The 19,251-nt window shown below is 42.0% G+C and overlaps 1 protein-coding gene across 1 annotated transcript in view; it reads right to left on the minus strand.

The window, feature by feature from the left end:
* Positions 1 to 583: 583 nt before the first annotated feature.
* Positions 584 to 19,251, minus strand: part of LOC112048760 (neuroligin-2-like) — a 37,448-nt gene continuing 18,780 nt past the window's right edge. The window contains exons 11-14 of the mRNA XM_052891106.1: positions 11,112 to 11,295; positions 9,045 to 9,172; positions 6,653 to 6,732; positions 584 to 3,296 (exon numbers count right to left, since the gene is read on the minus strand). Coding sequence (XP_052747066.1) covers positions 3,213 to 3,296; positions 6,653 to 6,732; positions 9,045 to 9,172; positions 11,112 to 11,295 — 476 coding nt within the window. The 3' untranslated portion in view covers positions 584 to 3,212. The remainder of the gene's footprint in view (positions 3,297 to 6,652; positions 6,733 to 9,044; positions 9,173 to 11,111; positions 11,296 to 19,251) is intronic.

Here is a 19,251-nt window from a genome sequence, read left to right on the forward strand (position 1 = left end):
GTAGACTTAGGATAAGTGTCATTTCAATAATTTAGTTTTTTTTAATAATTAATAATTATTTCACTTGACAATTGGTTTCTATTGAGGATAATCATTAGAAGTAAGTGTATGTAGTGACTAATTTACCATGAGATGAGTTTAGATTTTACAAGTTTACAATACAGGAGTCACATAACTGTAAGCTAAATAGATAATATTCTCAATTGTATATACAGGGTGATTCGGACTTTAGTGCGGACATTTTTTTTCGTGGTTCTGTATCATTAATAGAACATAAATCTACAAACAGTTCGATACATTTTATGTAATTTTTTTTTTCAATTTATGTCTCAGAAATAACAAAATAATGGACACATTCCCAAACAAACTGCGCAACTGCTGGCGGCACTTTGTAAGACGCCGACAAAGAAATACCGGCAGTAGTCATATCGCTTCGGCTTCGGCTGACGGGGGTGGCAGGGGTGAGGGGATCGAAAAATCCCTGAGGACGCCTGCCGAATTGCCGATGGGCGACCAGTGACAGACAATCTGCCGTCGCTTGCGCATTTAAGTCGAATCATCCTTTAATGCAAAAGTTTGCGTAATAATAATCATCATTTGTATTTCATTATTGCAATCGAAAGTTTATAATTTTTATTATTACTACGCATTATTGATGGTCCTAAGCCCAATAAAGTATGAAGGGAAAATCGATACTCAACTCAAAAGCGACGACCTTTAATTATTATAAAAAATAATAGGTACAAAAATAAATAAACGTAGAAAGGTCAACGGCCCTCGGCGCGGGCGCTCGCTAACCTAGTACCTACCAGCTGATTTTGTAGTTGCCTATTACTGTGCTATTACTTAGTACAGCGATAGGGTGACCCTCAAATTCTGTTTAAATGTTTAAACTTTAGCTAACGATAACTTTGTTATTTTTGAGTTAAAAAAAAAAAGAAAAAATACGTGTTCATTAAATTTTGTTTATGTACAAAATATAAAAATATCCGTACTTGAAAAAATTTCTTCCTGTATATAACATTTGACAGATCTATACATCTCGTAAGAACTAACCGTAACAGATCGCTTTATACAAAATGTCTAACACTCCTTAATTACGAGGTAAATGTAAAAGGTATTTTATAAATATTTATCGTTAACTCATTAACTACCGATATACTTATTATAATACAAGTATATGAAACAAAGAGCACTTAACTAGAGATAGAATTGAAATTTCGATTAACAGAGACATAAAATATAAAGAAGTTGTAACAGCGGTGTAGAATTCAACTGCAAGGAGTTTTTGTAACATTCATATTTTACTTTATAATTTAGAAACAAAAAATAATACTATGAAATTGTTACATTCAGCTACAAACTATGATTCTAAAGGAAGTAAATTGCTTCGTTAGCACTCATTTGTTTCCAGTTAATTATTTAATAACGGTTGAAAAATTACAAATGAGTTAAACGCAAAGTGACATTTTAAAAGTAGAAAAGTTAACTTCCGATTGAAATTCAAACAAAAGAAAAGTTAACGGACTCGAAAGCGGAACCGCACAATAATTTATCAACGCAACAATGCTCCGCCGGCCGCAGACAATATAATAAATGTTCTCGGGAGCGCGACCGAAGATGGAAACGTTCCAACACATTCAACATACACGAATTTACCAATTCACATGCACGGGGCGACGGGCGCAGTCGGCTGACAACTTGCATCACAATCGCTCGTTGGTCAGGATTGAGACACGAGAGCTTTGCTAGAACACTGGTAAAATGTATTTGGACTCGCGCTAGGAACCGAAGCCAGATAAGCTAAACACGAACCCAACGAGGCAGTTATGTCAAATTAAAGAAACACAATGTGGATTGTTCGAAGAGCCGATGGACGTTGGGGTCCCAAGGTGCTGGAATGGCGACCCCGCACCGGAAAGCGCAGTGTTGGTCGACCCCCCACTAGGTGGACCGAAGACATCAAGCGGGTTGCAGGGAGCCGCTGGATGCTGGCGGCTCGAGACCGTTTTGTTTGGAAGTCTATGCAAGAGGCCTATGTCCAGCAGTGGACGTCCATCGGCTGACAATGATGATGATGATGATGATGAATGTGGATTAATCGGTCAAAAAGTTGGCAAATTGTGAAACCTTTGAGACATTCTAGATATGGTTAACGTGGCTCATGCACCAGACGCTAGTGATGCAAGAGTGGCCACTGGAGCGGCTCGCTCGCGCTCAGCCAGCCGCGTCATCGATGAACTCATTCCCCGGCACGTGTTCCACTTCACTAGCTCCTAGCGAACGTGCATGTATACAAGTCCTATACTCTTTAAACATAAAAGTCATGAAGAGGCCAAGTTTGCTGTAAAAATATTGTGTTAAGTTGAGTACAGAGGTGTGCCAAGTCAATTTGTTTAAAATAAAATTTATTTTCTTTAACTTTAATTTGTTTTTGTTGGTTTTAACGGTTTTAAGATTCTTTGACTTCATTCTAAAAACTGGCACATGACGTAAGGTTTTGAACATTACATAATGCATTTTTCTAATATTTTCTGAGATATGGAGGAGTCAAATTATACATTACAGTCGCAGCTGCATTGTTGTTTTTTTCACCAGAAGTGGCCAGTCATCGTGCAGTGTGTTTATAATGAAGTGCCCACTTCGCCACGTTAAAACGTTGCGTCTTCGCAGGCCACATGACGTTTCAACGGACAACGGACCAACAATGTTGGTCCGTTGTCCGTTGATGTATCATCGTGCGCTTCAAGGTTGATGTCTCATCGCAACGGATCGCACTATTGAGGCATCGCCCTAACAGATTATCTTAGAATTGTATATAGCAAATATGTAATTGAAACTAAAAATATAAAAACATAATATGTTATATGCTGCACTCTGCAGTTGGTAATTAAAATGAAAAGAAGATAAAGTCACACAATCAATATAGACATCACACATATTAACTATTGATACTGTGAGTACAACGGCTTACAGTAAGATCAATGTCATCCCACACACAGAAATGAATGTTTACGAATAGTTCCAACTGAAAGATAACCGCAATATCGTCCCACATGCACCAGACAATGACTAGTGATGCAAGAGTAGTCATTGGAGCGAGCGGCTCGTGCTCGCCCGCCCGTGCGGCGAGCGACTCCGGCGGAAACGATTCACTTCACTAGCTGCACTAGCTCACGCGGAGCGGTCGCTCGGGAAGAGTCAGAAGTCGTCTACACAGAGATCTCTTGTATCTGCACTCGCTTTTTTGGTGGCGCCGCGCTCGGTCTCTCTTTTAGTTCTGCCTCGCTGCTGCGCTGTGGAAGTCGAGAGCTATGTTAGTGAGTCAAACGTTTGTTAGGACATTCAGTTTTTACGTTATCTTTCCAATTCGTTTTATTTCGAATACAAATGATTTTTTCATAATTTGGTATTAATTTGAATCGATCTGTTTTGTGTCGGATATCGACTCAAAATTGTAGGTGATACAATAATCGTTAGGTGTGGAGCAGTTTTAAATTAATTGTTTGCGCTTCAGTAAACGCTTAACGAGAAAAATACTTTACACATTTTGCTAGACTAGCGGCGGCACGAGTCAATAATACCAAGTACCCTAGTAATGATAAATTCAAGCTTCAGAACCGATTTAGAACGTCAAAATAGTCTGCAGAAATAGATATGAACCTATCCGAACTTCCGACAGGTAGCCATATTTTCCGCAGTCTATTTTTACGTTCAGTTATCCACCGTACATCGTCCATCAACTGTATCTGATGAACAGCTCAGGGCGGGAGCAGATCACGGAATATTTAATAACATACATTACGCACAGACGTACAGGGACGCTGTTGGCGGAATGGAGCGATAAATTTCCTCCGCAACAACCCAATTTGGCAGCACCGCGTATCTTTTGTATTACGAGCACAAATGAAGTATGAACATGGGCAACATTCCCCAGCGTGGGGCAATCATCCGCCCGCGTACTCGAACCGATCATACGTAATAGCTGAAGAGGCAGCGGTACATTTTACGGAGGCGCTTCATCAAAACCGAAAAATTTTGTGGGAGGCATTTTCCGAATATTGCGACCTAACCATATATCAGCTATTATTGGATATTCAAGTTTGGATTGTGTTAGAACTTTTGTATTTCTGACACACCTATTTATCCAACACAACACGAATTGAAGTTGCTTGAAAGTGGGGTTGTGAAGTATCATTATAATATTGACTTGCTTATGAGTATTGCGCATATTTCTTGTGCATCGTGTTGGAATGTGACTTACTTTAAAAATGGGTTTGTTTGATTTTTCACAGAAAATTAAAAAAAGCATGATTTAATTCTTGCGTCCCTTCAATTTTTAAAGTGCCTCCCTAATATTTCCCACCGGTTTCCGGCGTACACATATTCCGATGTGCAATAATGAGGTTGCAATAAGCGTTGCCGCGTCATCTCCTCCGCCATTATCCACCATTTTCCACGATTTTCCGCCATTTTGCCATCAATCACCCGATCGGAATGGCGCGCGCCCTCCCCAGCCGCGCGGCGCTACATTTGAAGCCGAGGGCTTATTAAACGTATTGTCACAATAAAAGTTACAATACATTTCGATATTAATGCCACCGTGAATGCTTTCACGTTCACATCAACATGGAGATAAAATCGTAAAACGTTACGACCGTCTCGAGCATGAAGAGATTGCTCTCAGATTACTGCTGGCGCTTTGTTGATATTTCTTTATTTGATACAAAAGTTGTTTATTGCTGTATGGACTGAGGAGTTTACGATAGAAGCTACAAATTTTGCTTGTCTGTGCTCTTATCATAGGTAAGTACGACAGGCAACTGTAGAGTTTGGAGTCAGGTCGGACATTTTCTGGATCTTGTGTGCTTCAGTGATGTTAATATATCTCTGTAACGTTTAACACGTGCTGCCTGTTTAGACGAACGGTTTTATATCTGCAGTCTGCTGCTGCATGCTATAATTTGTCGAAATTTCTTTACAGAAAGTTTCCTTCGTTCCTGCGTCCTCTATTATATGTAAGGAGCGATTCCCAGTCTCCCAGAATATACTACTTTAATAAGTTGTGAAAACGGTGAAATAAAAGCCGCTTTGCAAGAAAATGTACATTGAAAAGAAATTTACAAAGTTAGAACCGTCTCTCGAAAAACTTTTTAGATTAAACATTATATTCATGTATTCAAGAATATTACACATAATTTTCCCTAAGCCTCTCTGAAAACGTAAAAACCTACTTAGTATTAGTGGGACACGAAGGGTTCTGTACATCGTACAATGTTTGTACACATACTCCAACTTGTTATTGTTTATGACCTAGCTCAGAGAAAGTTTATTGTATAGGAAACCCCTTTAATTTTAACTTTATTTCATCTTCGTTATTTATTGCAGAAGCAAAAGTTCCCTGACTCGCTGCTCGAAACGTTCAAGTATCTAACTATAACGGTTCAAGAAATAGAGTGATTGTTACCGTCGAGCGCTAAACTTTGAAGAAACCACATTTCTTGTGTTAAAGTTTTAATTTTATTAAATGTTTACTATTCGTTGTTACAGCGGCGTGGGAATGCAGTGAGAATGGCAACCCAGTGATGATGTTGCCGGTAAATGAATCACAGCCTAATGCCAAATAAAGGGACATAAAAACAGTCAGCGGAGGCCTAGTTACGCGGTCCTGTTGTCATCCTTTGGGTAAGGAACCCTGGAAACGATAATCTCAAACTCGAAAGAAATCTCAAAGGAAGATTGTTTAAAGGTGGCGTTATCGCTAACAAAGAACTTTGGTACAGATTTCCCGCAGAGTGGAGATAAGCACACCTGCCGCGAGCCCTCAGTACAAGACTAGCGCGCGCTGTGCCCCTGCCTACACTCAGATAGCTACACAATTCCATCACGCCGCGGGGCTCCGAGATATGTGGGTGATATTGTGCGGTTACCATGCTAATCACTGTTACGAGGATACGTAGAAACATATAAGTTTATTGTATTGGGTCTGGTATTCACGTGACGAATTGCAACGATTGTTATTACTAAAATAGTGCTCACATTAAAAATTTAAAAATTATTTCTATGAAAACAAATCTCAGAAGTAGCGAAAATTAATTTTGTGCTCCTGATTTTTAAATTTTCCGACCAGACCTTTATCCTTTAAGAGCATATTTTATTTATTTTTTTTTGTCGTGCAAGCAGTCACCATCGTCAGGCCAACGTTACGTCAGAAGATAAAAGCTAATTCCATTAAACTTTCATGTGAATGTATAATGCTAATAAAGCGAGTGCTGACGCTATTTGTAACGTTATCCCAAGATACACTCGTAGTATATTAGGTAATCGAAGTTATTCGTTTGTGTTGACATATTTGTGAAGAGAAAAAGACAAAATGCCGATCAATAGCGGGGGAGACAACCCTGTCCCGCTCTTTTGTCCCAATGCAACGCAACGCAAGAATTCTGACTCCGCTGCTGCATTCGTCTTTCTGTCCTTTCGAGACATGTCGTGGAGCACATCGAAGGCCTACTTATAAATATGTTTCATGTTGTTGTTTAGGTTAAATATCTCAGTTTATATTGTAAAATTTTAAAAAGTTCTTAATAGATAACCTCTCGTGTCACCTCAACTGATCTCAGCGCTGTGAACGCGAGTCGCACAATAGTCGTACCTTTAGCGTGCTCTTGCGCGGCGACGGCGCCCCGGCCGGCTCGCTGCTCAGGCCCGCGCCCGCGCGACTGCTGCCACTGCCTGCAGGACAGTACACGTCACTAATGGCTATCTTAGCGTATTAGACTGACAGAATGATCACAGAAACCATTAGTCTATTTATAATGACCACAAGTTACTCCGTTATTCTATGTGAGCGGGGATATGGTGGTGATGGTGATATATAGTGCATCAGCACACTAACAAATGCTACATTGGGGTTTCATGGTTTTGGTTTCAGATGACAATGTTGTGAGTAGATTCTATTCAGAAGTTCATGATCATGAGTGGGACAGACGGTTTAACGTGCTTGAGGAACGGGAGAGTGACTCCATCGATTTAAACTCCAAACTAATATTGATGAGGAAAAACGCAATAAATATTTCACAGTCTGACTGATGATTTGAATCTCATGGGTTCAGATCTTGGATTGTTATGTTTAAGCACACAGATTGACTGGAATAATGAAGCAGTTATTAATTACCAGTACCGATACCGAATGTCTTAATTTAGCACCGTATTTCTGACGTACAACCATCACAAGAAACCACGGATAGCAATGATGATACAAGGATGCGAGGTCTCATTTCTCATGTTACTCTCGGATACTTTTGAAAAAACGTTAGCCAAAATGGTTAACATCGGATATGTTGAACACAAGAAAGCCAAGCGCACTCCCTGACCGCGGCCGGCAGGGATGTCAGTCGTGTTAACAGCGGCGAATTAGAATGCGCCGCAGCACTTCAAAGTCAAAGTTTCGACTGCGGCTCCGTCGAGTCGAGTCGAGTCGCACCGCACTCGTGCTACCGGCACAACTTCCGCAACTTACACAAGTTCCGCTCCACTTGTGACATATTCAAAAGTTTCGGCTCTCCACCCGTTCTGGTTTAGTTTCTCCGAGTTTTATTTCATTACTTAGCTTCCTGCTATCGTTAATTCAATCGAGCTTTGAATATTTTAAAGTTCCCTTTACATTTTCTGCGTATTAAAATCTAGTTTCTAGCAGCCCGCGCCCACCGTCACGCCCAGCGCCACTGTATGACTGTACACAAGTACAAGTTCCTGTGAGCCGACCTTCTCTGCTCGGCCGGCGCTGCGTGCGCCGCTTGCCGCGCTGCAGGTAGATGCCGGCGAACACCAGCAGGTTCAGCGCCAGCAGGAAGCAGCCCGCGCCCACCGTCACGCCCAGCGCCACTGTGTGACTGTACACAAGTACACGTTCCTGTGAGCCGACCTTCTCTCCTCGGCCGGCGCTGCGTGCGCCGCTTGCCGCGCTGCAGGTAGATGCCGGCGAACACCAGCAGGTTCAGCGCCAGCAGGAAGCAGCCCGCGCCCACCGTCACGCCCAGCGCCACTGTGTGACTGTACACAAGTACACGTTCCTGTGAGCCGACCTTCTCTCCTCGGCCGGCGCTGCGTGCGCCGCTTGCCGCGCTGCAGGTAGATGCCGGCGAACACCAGCAGGTTCAGCGCCAGCAGGAAGCAGCCCGCGCCCACCGTCACGCCCAGCGCCACTGTGTGACTGTACACAAGTACACGTTCCTGTGAGCCGACCTTCTCTCCTCGGCCGGCGCTGCGTGCGCCGCTTGCCGCGCTGCAGGTAGATGCCGGCGAACACCAGCAGGTTCAGCGCCAGCAGGAAGCAGCCCGCGCCCACCGTCACGCCCAGCGCCACTGTGTGACTGTACACAAGTACACGTTCCTGTGAGCCGACCTTCTCTCCTCGGCCGGCGCTGCGTGCGCCGCTTGCCGCGCTGCAGGTAGATGCCGGCGAACACCAGCAGGTTCAGCGCCAGCAGGAAGCAGCCCGCGCCCACCGTCACGCCCAGCGCCACTGTGTGACTGTACACAAGTACACGTTCCTGTGAGCCGACCTTCTCTCCTCGGCCGGCGCTGCGTGCGCCGCTTGCCGCGCTGCAGGTAGATGCCGGCGAACACCAGCAGGTTCAGCGCCAGCAGGAAGCAGCCCGCGCCCACCGTCACGCCCAGCGCCACTGTGTGACTGTACACAAGTACAAGTTCCTGTGAGCCGACCTTCTCTCCTCGGCCGGCGCTGCGTGCGCCGCTTGCCGCGCTGCAGGTAGATGCCGGCGAACACCAGCAGGTTCAGCGCCAGCAGGAAGCAGCCCGCGCCCACCGTCACGCCCAGCGCCACTGTGTGACTGTACACAAGTACAAGTTCCTGTGAGCCGACCTTCTCTCCTCGGCCGGCGCTGCGTGCGCCGCTTGCCGCGCTGCAGGTAGATGCCGGCGAACACCAGCAGGTTCAGCGGCAGCAGGAAGCAGCCCGCGCCCACCGTCACGCCCAGCGCCACTGTGTGACTGTACACAAGTACACGTTCCTGTGAGCCGACCTTCTCTCCTCGGCCGGCGCTGCGTGCGCCGCTTGCCGCGCTGCAGGTAGATGCCGGCGAACACCAGCAGGTTCAGCGCCAGCAGGAAGCAGCCCGCGCCCACCGTCACGCCCAGCGCCACTGTGTAACTGTAAACAAGCTATACGTTAATAGCTGTAGGTGTTTTATATCGACTGCCTACATAAGTTAATAGCTAACCATGACATAGAGCAAACGGACCCTGATTAAACACAACGAACATGCTCGGTCAAGGAATGAAGCCATATCTCAGGAATGGATATGCGATCCGAGTTACCTCTTGAGGAACCTGCAAACACATTAGGACGAGGGAGACGCCGCACGTTGATCAATCACGTTGACGTAGAGCTGCAGAGGGACGGCGGGCGACGTTATTGCCGCCGAGCGTGTTTACGCTCAACAAATTTATAAAACAAGGTCGGGCGCGAGCTCCACCGTTTATGGATTCGCATAAGCGAAATGGATTAATTTATCATTTTACTCCGCTTTCCTTCTAATATTTTTTATTACGAGCTTGTAGTCTTATCGATTTGCGAGCGGCTTTAATAAGGAAAGTACGAAAAGATTGCGAAAAGCTAAGCGTTTCTGAGCATAACGACAGTTCCGCTTAGTATTCTGTTTTTCGTTCACAGGAAAAATATCTACAGGATAATTACGTGCTGCAATTCAATGTTTACAATTATTATAATGTAATGGATTGCTGAAGATAACCCTGAATAGCTTTCTCTGAGATTGCGGGCTTAGACAGTAGACTGGTCAAATCCAAACATTTGAAGCCCAAGTAGATACCGTTTCAGGGCCGTATTAAATTGCAAAGCATATAAAAAAATAATATAATGTCGCATCAAACAACGGGATCGTTCACTTAACGCAGCAGCTACTCATTACACCTCACGAAAATAAAAAAGTAAAATATTATGTAAAAAGCAACAGAATATCTAAATGGTAACAATTTAAAATTCATTATGAAAATTTTGATTATGAAGAAATTAAGGCGAGATTACAAATTCGTCGGTATAATTTAGCAAAGTATAATTTACAGTCCGGAATCTTTTTTCTTAACTTAACTTCCAAAACTTTTAGCCACTTCCATTAAGAAATAAATCTTTTTTTGTGGATAAGATAAATGAGAGTGTCGTATCTAAAAGTTTCGCTTTGTAATCCGATGAGTTATGACACTGATAAAATTTACAATGTAAATTGTAAAAAATTACATAAACGTTATCTCAAAGTTGTTCAGAAACAAGAAAGATAATTTAATTTTATTTCGGTCTCGCAGATAGGGAAACCGTTTGAAAGTATTTGTTTAAAGTAAAAGCAATTTGTATGCATGATTTTTTTGTACTGCACTGCCATTTGGACATCGTGAAATGAAGTCGAACGACAAAACACAAATTAGATTTTATACAAGTACAATGTATTTACAGTTTTAATTTTCAGCATTTGCTTTATTTCAATTAAAGCTTGCATTCTAACTTTGCTTTAAAAATCTATCTACGAAAAATCTTTCTATCGGCAATTCAAAATGAATGTATATGCCGTTCTAATGTAGACCTTGCAGCACTTCTAGCGCGGCCAAGGTCTGTAAGTAGGTTTTACAGATATTTTTCTTGTATTCCTTTATTTTACGGTATAGAAAGTAACGACATAGCCATAATTAGTTAGTTCATTTGTAAGTTTTTTTGAAATAAAACGTAACCTTTATTGAAAGTTAAATCAAAATAAACATAGTGTAAGCAGGTATCTGCTTACACTACAAGCTAAAATATTGTGTCATTAGTCTCGCGTCTAGTAGCCGGCAGATCGGCACATCCGTTACTATTATCAGCGCGCCCCACTCGCGGAAAAAAGGTTTCGGAGAAATTGGCTCGCATTACGACGGGGCCGACAAACAGGTAAACGCATTAGTGAGATTGCTGCCGAGGACGCTGATCGATCGCTGTACAGCTGCTCGGATACTAGTTCTTTGTCCAAAGGTGTCACATTACAACGCGTAGAATCGCATCTCCTCGTCCAGCGACGGCGTGGTGTACACTCTGCAGATCTCACCTGTAGTACTGCGTGTCTATGTTGGTGAGCGAGTCCTCCTTGGGCTCGGGCGGCGGCGCGGGCGCGGAGAGCGCGGGGCGCGCGGAGGGGGAGGGCTCGCACTCCTCCGCCTCGGGCTCCGGCTCCTCGCTGTCGTCCTCCTCGTCCAGCGACGGCGTTGTGTACAGCTCGGGGAAGATCTCACCTGGGGAAGGATGACACTAGCTTATTTTGTTATAAAGGTTTTAGTATCTTACTGGATCACCAGGTCCAGGTCGATCCACCACTAAACGCCCTGACACCATAATGCGAGTCAAGAGTTGTTGGAGGCGACTTACGACTGTGGCCTTTGGAAGGCTCTGTAATAGGTTAATGTCTAGCAGTGAACGTATATCGGCTGAGCATTTGCATTTTTAACCGATGATCATTGGTACCTAGTTATGTTACTTGCCTTTAGTAGTATTTAAGTATACAGTATAGTAATATATTTGATTATACTTAATTAATAAAATAATCTTTTTAACATAAAAATGGAACCGATTTCAAAGACGTATTTAATTTATTTTGGTTTAACTAAAACCGATTTTCATGAAAATAAAATGGTACCAATGGGATGGGATGAAAGTATACTCTTTAAAATAAAAAAATATTTTTTTAAATTAGTTAGTAAATGACGAAGTTATGAGGTCACAAATATTTAAATAAACATACGCGTCGAATTGAGAATCTCGTCCTTTTTTGAAGTCTATTACCTAATAAATCCGTTGTTTGCTGAGAGAAAGATTTCAATAAATATACTATATCTCAAATAACACCAGCACGAACTTTGCTGGGCAGTAAAGACATATACTCGTGTATAGCTTTTAGAAGTCGGTTTAAAACAAACTTTGGAATGCATTATAGAGCCGATATTTCCAATGATAAGTAAGTAGGTCGCGCCCCAATTGGAAAACTACAACTGAAAATCCGGTTTTCGCTCGGGTAATTTCAGCATCGCTGCAGTTTAGTTTAAAAAAGCTTTTGCCTCGTTTGCGGGAAACTGAAAAAAATATATTGCCATAATAACTCCCCACGAGAGGAGTTAGGGGAAGTTTCATAAATAAAAAGAGTTCTCAAACAGAGATTTATGCGGCGAGGTAGAAAGTTCCCACTATTTCCTTATTCTTGACTTCGCTCGGAATTAACTGCAGCGCTATACGTCTTGTTGTCTATACTTTGTGGCTTGTTGGCAGTAGTGGTTGCCGATAGAAACGAATTGATGGCGTTGTTTTTGATGTAACTTTTCGCATTAATACTATAAAAGCGGCATGCTACCTGAATTGCAAACATGTTTAAAACAAAAGAGATATAGTCGATCTGGATTTGGACTTTAGATACCTATTGTTTTGTGTTATCGAATTATTTTGAATCAAGTCATCATTTATTTTAAATAGTTTTGTAGACGTATCATGATTTATCCAGATTATTGTTTCCGATATAAATACGCGAAGATCAGTGGAGTTGGAGAGCCCACGTTTGAAAGTGTGTATTCGGTTCTCGGATTGAGAAATGGAAACCTCAAACGAGTCATTAGGTGTCTCATTCTATATCCTCGATAATGAGACCAGTATCTCTTGCACCGCCTATACAAGGAACTACGGAACACCATATAGGATTAAGAATTAATTATAGTAAAGAGGTAGGTAAGCGAGTAATTAGATCAATAAGTTCCCGAACACAGTGCACATTTACCAAACGCACTATTTCTGTACAAGCTGGCGCTATAGGTGTATCCGATGGTCGGGCTATAATAGAATATTCGTGAGGATAAACGTTAGGATAAATACGATGCATTGTGCGGATAATGGCGATAGATTTAACGCTTCTATGCATAAAATAATGAGATCGCATTCATCTCCGGGAGGTCGTTGACCTCGCCCCGAGGGTCGAAATAATATAACGGTTCAGGTAAAGAATATGATATTATACTCGTATGTATCATATTAGCATTTTTTGTTGAGGGAGGTACATTTCAGGCAACAAGGTAAATTATAGTAATTCGTGGGTATTGTTTGGTTGCTGATCATGAAGTTTAATGTTCGAATCCCCGGTCAAATATAAAACCGTTGTATTAGGTTTAGTTTAAATCTATACTAATAATATAAAGCTGAAGAGTTTGTTTGTTTGAACGCGCTAATCTCAGGAACTAACGGTCCGACTTGAAAAATTCTTTCAGTGTTAGATAGCCCATTTATCGAAGTATGCTCTGTCACTGTACTCCCACGGGAACTATACCTAATATATCGGTATATCTATATATATAATAGATACACCGTTATATTAGGTTTAATTTGTTATTTAAAAAGTTCAAATAGACCTCGTAAATACTCTCGCACATCTTTATTACTGAACTACCGGATATTCCTGAATACTTGTAGCACGAGGACGTAAATAATTTAAACTGTTGTACAAATATTACACTCATAATCAGCGATATCTTTAGTTTATAAAATACTTGCAGTGTTGATGATGCATATAAATCATTGCATATACTTCATAGCTCACTGCGCATGCCAGGAGCGTTAGCGTTAGTCTTCAGCTTCGAGTGCGTGTAGTGCACCGATCAGCTCCCCCCTCCCTCCGCGCACTGAGTGCACCGATGCATGCAATCTACCCGCGTTATACATAATGCAGCAATGCTGTGCTGTGCACAGCGCCACTCATTGGCTCATGGAATATATCCATAATCATGAACTTGTATACATACGAGTAGCTTCAAGAGACCGATTTATAGGGTTGATTTTAACTACTCAAACTTTGACTTGGGCAGTAATATTTACCTAATTTTGTAGTAATTCCTTGTGTAAGTGTAAGTCAATTTATGTTATTGTAGAACAAGGTTAATTTATATATATTTTTTTATTCCGTACAAGTTAGCCCTTGACTACTATTTCACCTGATGGTAAGTGATGATGCAATTCAACATGGAAGCGGGCTTACTTGTTAGGAGTACGTTGAAAATTCACCCCTTTCGGTATCTACACGACATCGTACCGGAACGCGAAATCGCTTGGCGGTACGTCTTTGCCGGTAGGTTAGTAACTAGCCACCGCTGAAGCTTTCCACCAGCCAAAATTTGAATAAGTTAAATCACACCAATAACCTGGTAATAAATCCTCACCATCCTATTTGACTGCAGGCAACTGGCCGAACTTACTGTAACTAGCTTACTTAAACTTAAATTACATTGCTTAGTCATAATATGTAAATACACGTTATTATTATATACATTAATAGCTATAAGTTTATACATTATATTATAATTTCACCCTCGCACGATATCTTTCTAGAAATAATCTTACATTGTTACTATCATTGTTTAACCTGTGTTCCTTGTCTAACGTGTATACTTGTCTCGCTCTAAGTTTAAGTCTTACTCTGTCTAATTATAAGTCTGTCCTTATTTACTGTTATCTCATCTTACTTGAATAAACATAAGAAAATGCGAGCGCTTCTAAAGCTATAAAATTCCGCGTCAATATAACGATTCACACACAGCCACGTCGCTGAACCACGCACACGCTACCAAGAAGCTCCAAAACACCCTGGACTCCCTCCCTGAATGGTTGGAAAAATGGCGCCTGTCAGTAAATGTGGGGAAGACTCAAGCAATCGCAATGGGAAGTGGACCCAAAATCTCCCAAAAACTGAAGTTGTGTGACCAAGAAATCACTTGGCACAACACAGTGAAGTACCTAGGACCTAGGTCCTAGGTCTAACAATTGACCGGAATCTCACAATGAGGCCACATATCAAAAATGTCGCAAATAAAGCGAAAGTGGCCACACACGTCCTTCGACCAGTGCTCTCTTCGTGCCTGCCGCTACGGATGAAGCTGGGGGTGTATAAGACATACATACGCCCCATCCTGACCTACGCAGCACCAGCCTGGTACTCGCTCGCGAAGGAGAGCAACAGGCGGACCCTCAGAGCCAGGCAATCCCAGGCCCTGATACAGATAGCGAACGCCCCTCGGTACGTCAGGAACCGCACTATTGCCAGGGACCTACGTATCGAGGACCTAGACTCGGAAATAAAATCCCAAGCCATCCGAGTCTTTGCCAAAACAGACGCCCAAATTGCCCACATCAGAAATATTGCGCCATATCATGCTCGCCCGCCTGAGAAAAGGGCATACCCGAGGGATATACTAACCCAATAGCCCAGATGAGGCCCCATGGCGAGGTTGCCGCCTAGGCAACCACACCACGTAAAACTAAGAGGTCAAAACCAAATAAATAAATAGCAGAAGAAACCACAAATGCCCCCAACCGGAGGCTAATCCAAGGACCGCTCTATCTTTATAGAGCGCGGTAGAAAACCACGCGCAGAGAGCATATGCTCTGGTCGCGTCTCCCCCCCGGGCCCTGCGGGCCCGGAGAGAAGAGATATACTGCGATTCACACACTTCACTCCCGAAGCCTGAAGCGATTGCACCTCTACATCTAGAATTACGTGTTTTATTTATACGCGTCTCCCTGTGGTTTGGACTCTCCAAAATCCTCCACAGTAGGTAACGTACTACGGCTACTTTAGATACTGGTAACGTAGCAAAACAAATTCATTATTACCCATTTCATATACACACGTAAGTAAAAACGACCCTTACAGTAATGCTGCGGTTCGTAGAAACATTATTTTCCTTTGTGAGGAAAGTTATCAAGTTGTGCTTTCTTGTTCCTTGCACCTTTCAACTTTGCGGGAGAGGGTAGCGCATTACAACCCTGCGAGCCTGTGTGTTGCCGAGCCTATTGTGTGGTGGGTAGGGGGGGACAACTCCAGGGGTGGAGGAAGGTTTGTTGCATTGTTTTACGAGGAGGAAGCTTTGTTTTTGCCCTTTTACGTAAGGGCTCAACTGTCTACTTATATGAAGGCGCCATAAGACCGTTTGGTTTAAGTTTACTCAGTTAGTACTTACTTGAAATTCGTTTATATCTTTGCGTTGTTTAAGTTGATATATGAAATAAAAATCAAATTTGCAATATTATTCGACTTTATTGTAGGTACTTAGATAGATTTTATCAAATTTTAATATTATTGTGACAATTATAGGCTCTAATAATATTTTCCAACCGGTTTAGATAGTAGGATCTATTGAGCAGAGATAACAAGAAACTCAACAGTTGCTCTTTTAAAAATACCTATAATATAAGTATTCAGGTAGTCATCAATCAATTCCAAGCATTTTTCTTAATGACAAAAAAAGCTCAATAAATACTATGTAAATATGTAAAAGAAAGATTATTAAAACTTCCCGAGATCTACACAGAAGATTGTGAACCGAAACACGAATCATTTGCGAGGAAAATAATGGGCAATGTAAGGAAAATATGACTGTAACTGATACGCGGTCGGCGGAAATTGGGAAATAAATATAAGTAATGGAGCCTTCCATATACCGGTACCCCGCGCCGCACCCTCCCCCGCGGGGGTGGTACTGAGGGTTGAGCATAACTCCACTGACTATTTACATTTGCTCATCGGCAACTTGATCTCTTCTGATGTTAAGTGGTATATAATATAAGATAGCAGAGCTTTACGTGAAAGATCTCGTCCGGGATATACCTACGGTAGACTTTATGACGATGTCTGCCGTCATGCATAAGCATCGCCGTGTTCTGGTCTGACAGACGGACTCTTAGCGGAGTAATTAGACATTTAAGGCTTACATTTATACGCCCTAGATACATGGACAAAGGGTAGCACTTTGTAGGATGTGTTAATTATACACACACCATTACATTAATGATAATTATAGTATCGATGGGTTCCTTTCAAGCTCTAAATTTTATCGTGTCTTGCGTATATTATAAGTAGCACATATACTTATGTAGGTAGGGAGTTAAAATATTATTAAAACTACCTAAAACATGTATTTTAGTTATGATAAAAGAGAATTTAACGGATAAAGTATTTCAATGTGTGTTGGTACTCCTACTCGCCTATAAAAATAGGCGAGTAGGAGATTACACAACACCGTACTGTAAGGACACAAATGCAAAGAAAACTTAGAAAAAAGGGAAAATTCGTTACAGTGAGCAGGAAAAGCTTTCGTATAATGTTACCGGTGTGTTTGTGAGTGTGACGTCACAGGCCGCCATTGTCGCACACATTCAGCCGCAGCTCCGTGAGCCGCGTGCACTTCCGGCGCATTGTCGCCCCATCGCCTGCGAGCGCGGCCGGAGCACAGGCCGGAGCGAAGGTGACTAAATGCTAGTACTAAAGTACTATAGCGTACATTGAGAAAAAAATCCTGAAGCGGCATACGTAAAATACGTATCAAACCAGACACTATTACGTGTAGCCGGCACCATGTTGTATACTTGTACGGGTCAAATAAAAGAATGGTACGTCTTACGAGTAGGTACGTATGTGTATGTAGATTATGAATGTTATTTAAACGGGTACATACAACGATAAAAAGACGAGATTTTTAATGTCGATATTTCGACCCAGTTGCATGGATCGTGGTCACGACGGGACTGAAGTTGCGAGATGAGAAGTGAAGTCAGCTGTTAGGGGCAGAATCGATCTACCCCCTTTCTCGTTCTTTTTCTTTTTTCAACAACCTCGCGTTTTTTATGCGTTTCGCGGCGCCCTCTTGGTTTGCACAATTCTACCACCGGGTTCCACTCGCTGGCTAGTTTGAAACCATCTTCCCGATTGAAATTATTGTATTTTCGAATTTCAATGGCTTCTCGAACTACTCGGGGTATATAGTGGCGGTCCGTGGAAATAATGCGTGGATTATGGATCTCAATCCAATGTTTAGTTCCCGGTTGTAGAATGTGATCAGCTATCGCAGACTTTTGCGGGTCGTTGTTTTTTATCGCTCGTATATGTTCTGTTACACGGGTTGCTATGGGCCTCTTCGTTTGTCCAATATATAAGCTACCATATCGACATTAAAAATCTCGTCTTTTTATCGTGGTATGTACCGGTTTAAATAACATTCATCATGAACAACCACGAAAAAAGTTTAAAATCATTAGTTTACGTATGTAGATGTTGCAGGCGTGGCGTATTTACTGGCTCACTTCCTGTAAAGCATGGTGTAAAGAATAAAAGAACAGCTGCTGAGTTTCTTGCTGGCTCCTCTCGCTGTCTGCATTGCAAACCGGTGGTAAAGTCACTAACAAACTACTTGACCTAAGACTCGAATTCAGAACCTCATAATCCATATTATCTAACTTTACTAACCACTAGTTTCGCTAGAGCGATCTTGTACTTTTTTCAAAACTGGTTCTACTTGACAAAAAAAGCAAATATTGTATAACGCAAAACCTATTTTTGCGACCTACTCGTAAAAGTCTAACAAAATATAAAAATGATATCACAAAGTAGGTCTCTAGAAGGTCGTGTTACAAAATAAAGTCAAACAAAACGTTCGTCGGCGTATCAATTAGAGCGAACATTGTTCCAGCACACACACACACACACACACGCACACACACAGACGTCGCAGTAAACATTATTGGAAATGAGTTTGTTTGACTTCTCCCGTTCGCCGATACTCGTATTTCATTCCTAATACATCGTGCGTATAAATTATACCGATATTTTCATTCCTATTTTTGCGAAAACCATCCAATTAGGCTTTGTGTAGGATAATTGTTTCTCTCGATACTCTACTACTTTTATTGAATATGTTTTATTTATAAATACTGGTACGTGTAGAATTGAGATAAAAATGTAAAGAATAACTTTTTCATTATCTACGAAAACCGGGTTAAATCTAAATGGTGCAACATCAGTTTTTGGTATTTTCTTAAATCACAGCATCATAACATTACATTTTACGGCAGTTTAATTCGTCAAAAGATCAATTTTAGAAAAATCTCGCAACTCAAATTAACTTAATCTTTTCGTAGAGTTCTCTTTCATAGCTCGTTCGAAGAAGTAGGTACCTACTGCCGTCATGCAAATTTTGCCACTAATTAGTCTATAGCTTGGCATCGTTCGTAACACTCCCGATGATCCGCGCGGGCCGGGAGGCGTGCAGCGATGAATAAAAAACCCACGACTGATGCACCTCAATTCGCACGCACGCCCGCATATCATGGGAGTGTCAGCAACAAACTTTCCAGACTATAAGTAGTATCGCAGTAGGTCCTCCTGTCAG

The sequence above is a fragment of the Bicyclus anynana genome, chromosome 3 (assembly GCF_947172395.1).
Source record: "Bicyclus anynana chromosome 3, ilBicAnyn1.1, whole genome shotgun sequence".
NCBI lineage: Eukaryota > Metazoa > Arthropoda > Insecta > Lepidoptera > Nymphalidae > Bicyclus > Bicyclus anynana.